The 4,670-nt window shown below is 49.7% G+C and overlaps 1 protein-coding gene across 1 annotated transcript; it reads left to right on the plus strand.

Moving 5' to 3' along the window:
- The first annotated feature begins 830 nt into the window (after positions 1–830).
- On the plus strand, positions 831–2,408 carry LOC137622634 (cilia- and flagella-associated protein 251-like). Its single transcript, XM_068353238.1, has 5 exons — positions 831–1,026; positions 1,179–1,389; positions 1,757–1,872; positions 1,928–2,023; positions 2,233–2,408. The coding sequence occupies exons 1-5, from the start codon at positions 831–833 to the stop codon at positions 2,406–2,408; spliced, it is 795 nt and encodes a 264-aa protein (XP_068209339.1).
- Positions 2,409–4,670: the final 2,262 nt, after the last annotated feature.

The following is a 4,670-nucleotide window of genomic DNA, read 5'->3' on the forward strand; positions in this document are numbered from 1 at the left end:
CTGAAGATCATAAAGTATATCTCTCCTACGGTATGGTTTTTATGCCCTTCTGGCACGCACACACACTGCAGTTCCCTCGTAATGGAAGCTCAAGAGGTTTGTTAAGACCTGTTCAAGAGAGGGGAAGAGGGACCTTAACGTCTTGGGTTTGTGACAAAAGTGTTACAGAGTTGCACCCTGGAGGAGGAGGAGGAGGAGGAGGAGGAGGAGGAGGAGGAGGAGGAGGAAGAAGAGGAGGAGGAGGGAGGAGGTGAACTTATAAAGGGAAAATCAATAAGCACATAATGTTACTTGATATATCCAGAGACAAAAGTGTTACAGTGTTGCACCCTGGAGGAGGAGGAGGAGGAGGAGGAGGAGGAGGAGGAAGAGGAAGAGGAAGAGGAAGAGGAAGAGGAAGAGGAAGAGGAAGAGGAGGTGAACTTATAAAGGGAACATCAATAAGCACATAATGTTACTTGATATATCCAGAGACAAAAGTGTTACAATGTTGCACCCTGGAGGAGGAGGAGGAAGAGGAGGAGGAGGAGGAGGAGGAGGAAGAAGAGGAGGAGGAGGAGGAGGAGGAGGAGGAAGAGGAAGAGGAAGAGAGGAAGAGGAGGAGGGAGGAGGAGGGAGGAGGTGAAATTATAAAGGGAAAATCAATAAGCACATAATGTTACTTGATATATCCAGAGACAAAAGTGTTACAGAGTTTGCACCCTGGAGGAGGAGGAGGAGGAGGAAGAAGAGGAGGAGGAAGAGGAGGAGGAAGAGGAAGAAGAAGAGGAGGAGGAGGGAGGAGGAAGAGGAGGAGGTGAAATTATAAAGGGAAAATCAATAAGCACATAATGTTACTTGATATATCCAGAGACAAAAGTGTTACAGAGTTGCACCCTGGAGGAGGAGGAGGAGGAGGAGGAGGAGGAGGAGGAGGAAGAAGAGGAGGAAGAAGAGGAGGAGGAGGGGAGGAGGAAGAGGAGGAGGTGAAATATAAAGGGAAAATCAATAAGCACATAATGTTACTTGATATATCCAGAGACAAAAGTGTTACAGAGTTGCACCCTGGAGGAGGAGGAGGAGGAGGAGGAGGAGGAAGAAGAGGAGGAAGAAGAGGAGGAGGAGGGAGGAGGAAGAGGAGGAGGTGAACTTATAAAGGGGAAAATCAATAAGCACATAATGTTACTTTATATATCAAGAGACAAAAGTGTTACAATGTTGCACCCTGGAGGAGGAGGAGGAGGAGGAGGAGGAGGAGGAGGAGGAGGAAGAAGAAGAAGAAGAGGAGGAGGAGGAGGAGGAAGAGGAGGAAGAAGAGGAGGAGGAGGAGGGAGGAGGTGAACTTATAAAGGGAGAAATCAATAAGCACATAATGTTACTTTATATATCAAGAGACAAAAGTGTTACAATGTTTGCACCCTGGAGGAGGAGGAGGAGGAGGAAGAAGAGGAGGAGAAGGAGAGGAGGAAGAAGAAGAGGAGGAGGAGGGAGGAGGAGGAGGAGGAGGGAGGAGGAGGAGAAGGAGGAGGAAGAAGAGGAGGAGAAGGAGGAGGAGGAAGAAGAAGAGGAGGAGGAGGGAGGAGGAGAGAGGAGGAGGGAGGAGGAGGGAGAAGGAGGAGGAAGAAGAGGAGGAGAAGGAGGAGGAGGAAGAAGAAGAGGAGGAGGAGGGAGGAGGAGGAGGAGGAGGGAGGAGGAGGAGGGAGGAGGTGAACTTATAAAGGGAAAATCAATAAGCACATAATGTTACTTGATATATCCAGAGACAAAAGTGTTACAGAGTTGCACCCTGGAGGAGGAGGAGAGGAGAGGAGGAGGAGGAGGAGGAGGAGGAGGAGGAGGAGGAGGAAGAAGAGGAAGAGGAAGAGGAAGAGGAGGAGGAGGAGGAGGGAGGAGGTGAACTTATAAAGGGGAAAATCAATAAGCACATAATGTTACTTGATATATCCAGAGACAAAAGTGTTACAGAGTTGCACCCTGGAGGAGGAGGAAGAGGAGGAGGAGGAGGAGGAGGAGGAGGAGGAGGAGGAGGAGGAGGAGGGAGGAGGTGAACTTATAAAGGGAAAATCAATAAGCACATAATGTTACTTTATATATCAAGAGACAAAAGTGTTACAATGTTGCACCCTGGGGAGGAGGAGGAGGAGGAGGAGAGGAGGAGGAGGAGGAGGAGGAGGAGGAGGAGGAGGAGGAGGGAGGAGGTGAACTTTATAAAGGGAAAATCAATAAGCACATAATGTTACTTGATATATCAAGAGACAAAAGTGTTACAATGTTGCACCCTGGAGGAGGAGGAGGAGGAGGAGGAGGAGGAGGAGGAGGAGGAGGAGGAAGAGGAAGAGGAAGAGGAAGAGGAAGAGGAGGAGGAGGAGGAGGAGGAGGAGGAGGAGGGAGGAGGTGAACTTATAAAGGGAAAATCAATAAGCACATAATGTTACTTGATATATCAAGAGACAAAAGTGTTACAATGTTGCACCCTGGAGGAGGAGGAGGAGGAGGAGGAGGAGGAGGAGGAGGAAGAGGAAGAGGAAGAGGAAGAGGAAGGAGGAGGAGGAGGAGGGAGGAGGTGAACTTATAAAGGGAAAATCAATAAGCACATAATGTTACTTGATATATCAAGAGACAAAAGTGTTACAATGTTGCACCCTGTGGAGGAGGAGGAGGAGGAGGAGGAGGAGGAGGAGGAGGAAGAGGAAGAGGAAGAGGAGGAGGAGGAGGAGGGAGGAGGTGAACTTATAAAGGGAAAATCAATAAGCACATAATGTTACTTGATATATCCAGAGACAAAAGTGTTACAGAGTTGCACCCTGGAGGAGGAGGAAGAGGAGGAGGAGGAGGAGGAGGAGGAGGAGGAGGAGGAGGGAGGAGGTGAACTTATAAAGGGAAAATCAATAAGCACATAATGTTACTTTATATATCAAGAGACAAAAGTGTTACAATGTTGCACCCTGGAGGAGGAGGAGGAGGAGGAGGAGGAGGAGGAGGAGGAGGAGGAGGAGGAGGAGGGAGGAAGAGGAGAAGGAGGAGGAAGAAGAGGAGGAGAAGGAGGAGGAGGAAGAAGAAGAGGAGGAGGAGGAGGAGGAGGGAGGAGGAGGAGAAGGAGAAGGAGGAGGAGGAAGAAGAAGAGGAGGAGGAGGAGGAGGAGGGAGGAGGAGGAGAAGGAGGAGGAAGAAGAGGAGGAGAGAGGAGGAAGGAGGAGGAGGAAGAGAGAGGAGGACGGAGGAGGAGGAGGAGGAGGAGGAGGGAGGAGGAGGAGGAGGAGGTGAACTTATAAAGGGAAAATCAATAAGCACATAATGTTACTTGATATATCAAGAGACAAAAGTGTTACAGAGTTGCACCCTGGAGGAGGAGGAAGAGGAGGAGGAGGGAGGAGGAGGAGGAGGAGGAGGAGGAGGAGGAGGAGGGAGGAGGTGAACTTATAAAGGGAAAATCAATAAGCACATAATGTTACTTTATATATCAAGAGACAAAAGTGTTACAATGTTGCACCCTGGAGGAGGAGGAGGAGGAGGAGGAGGAGGAGGAGGAGGAGGAGGAAGAAGAAGAAGAAGAGGAGGAGGAGGAGGAGGAAGAGGAGGAAGAAGAGGAGGAGGAGGAGGGAGGAGGTGAACTTATAAAGGGAAAATCAATAAGCACATAATGTTACTTTATATATCAAGAGACAAAAGTGTTACAATGTTGCACCCTGGAGGAGGAGGAGGAGGAGGAGGAGGAGGAAGAAGAGGAGGAGAAGGAGGAGGAGGAAGAAGAAGAAGAGGAGGAGGAGGGAGAGGAGGAGGAGGAGGGAGGAGGAGGAGAAGGAGGAGGAAGAAGAGGAGGAGAAGGAGGAGGAGGAAGAAGAAGAGGAGGAGGGAGGGAGGAGGAGGAGGAGGAGGGGAGGAGGAGGAGAAGGAGGAGGAAGAAGAGGAGGAGAAGGAGGAGGAGGAAGAAGAAGAGGAGGAGGAGGGAGGAGGAGGAGGAGGAGGGAGGAGGAGGAGAAGGAGGAGGAAGAAGAGGAGGAGAAGGAGGAGGAGGAAGAAGAAGAGGAGGAGGAGGGAGGAGGAGGAGGAGGAGGAGGGAGGAGGAGGAGGGAGGAGGTGAACTTATAAAGGGAAAATCAATAAGCACATAATGTTACTTGATATATCCAGAGACAAAAGTGTTACAGAGTTGCACCCTGGAGGAGGAGGGAAGAGGAGGAGGAGGAGGAGGAGGAGGAGGAGGAGGAGGAGGAGGAGGAGGAGGAGGAGGAGGAGGAGGGAGGAGGTGAACTTATAAAGGGAAAATCAATAAGCACATAATGTTACTTTATATATCAAGAGACAAAAGGTGTTACAATGTTGCACCCTGGAGGAGGAGGAGGAGGAGGAGGAGGAGGAGGAGGAGGAGGGAGGAGGTGAACTTATAAAGGGAAAATCAATAAGCACATAATGTTACTTTATATATCAAGAGACAAAAGTGTTACAATGTTGCACCCTGGAGGAGGAGGAGGAGGAGGAGGAGGAGGAGGAGGAGGAGGAGGAGGAGGAGGGAGGAGGGAGGAGGTGAACTTATAAAGGGAAAATCAATAAGCACATAATGTTACCTGATATATCAAGAGACAAAAGTGTTACAGAGTTGCACCCTGGAGGAGGAGGAGGAGGGAGGAGGAGGAGAATAGCGATTCATCCAAGTATGTATATTGATGAATTATGAGGGGCGAGTTCTTCACC

The sequence above is a fragment of the Palaemon carinicauda genome, chromosome 29, assembly GCF_036898095.1.
Source record: "Palaemon carinicauda isolate YSFRI2023 chromosome 29, ASM3689809v2, whole genome shotgun sequence".
In the NCBI taxonomy this organism is placed as follows: domain Eukaryota; kingdom Metazoa; phylum Arthropoda; class Malacostraca; order Decapoda; family Palaemonidae; genus Palaemon; species Palaemon carinicauda.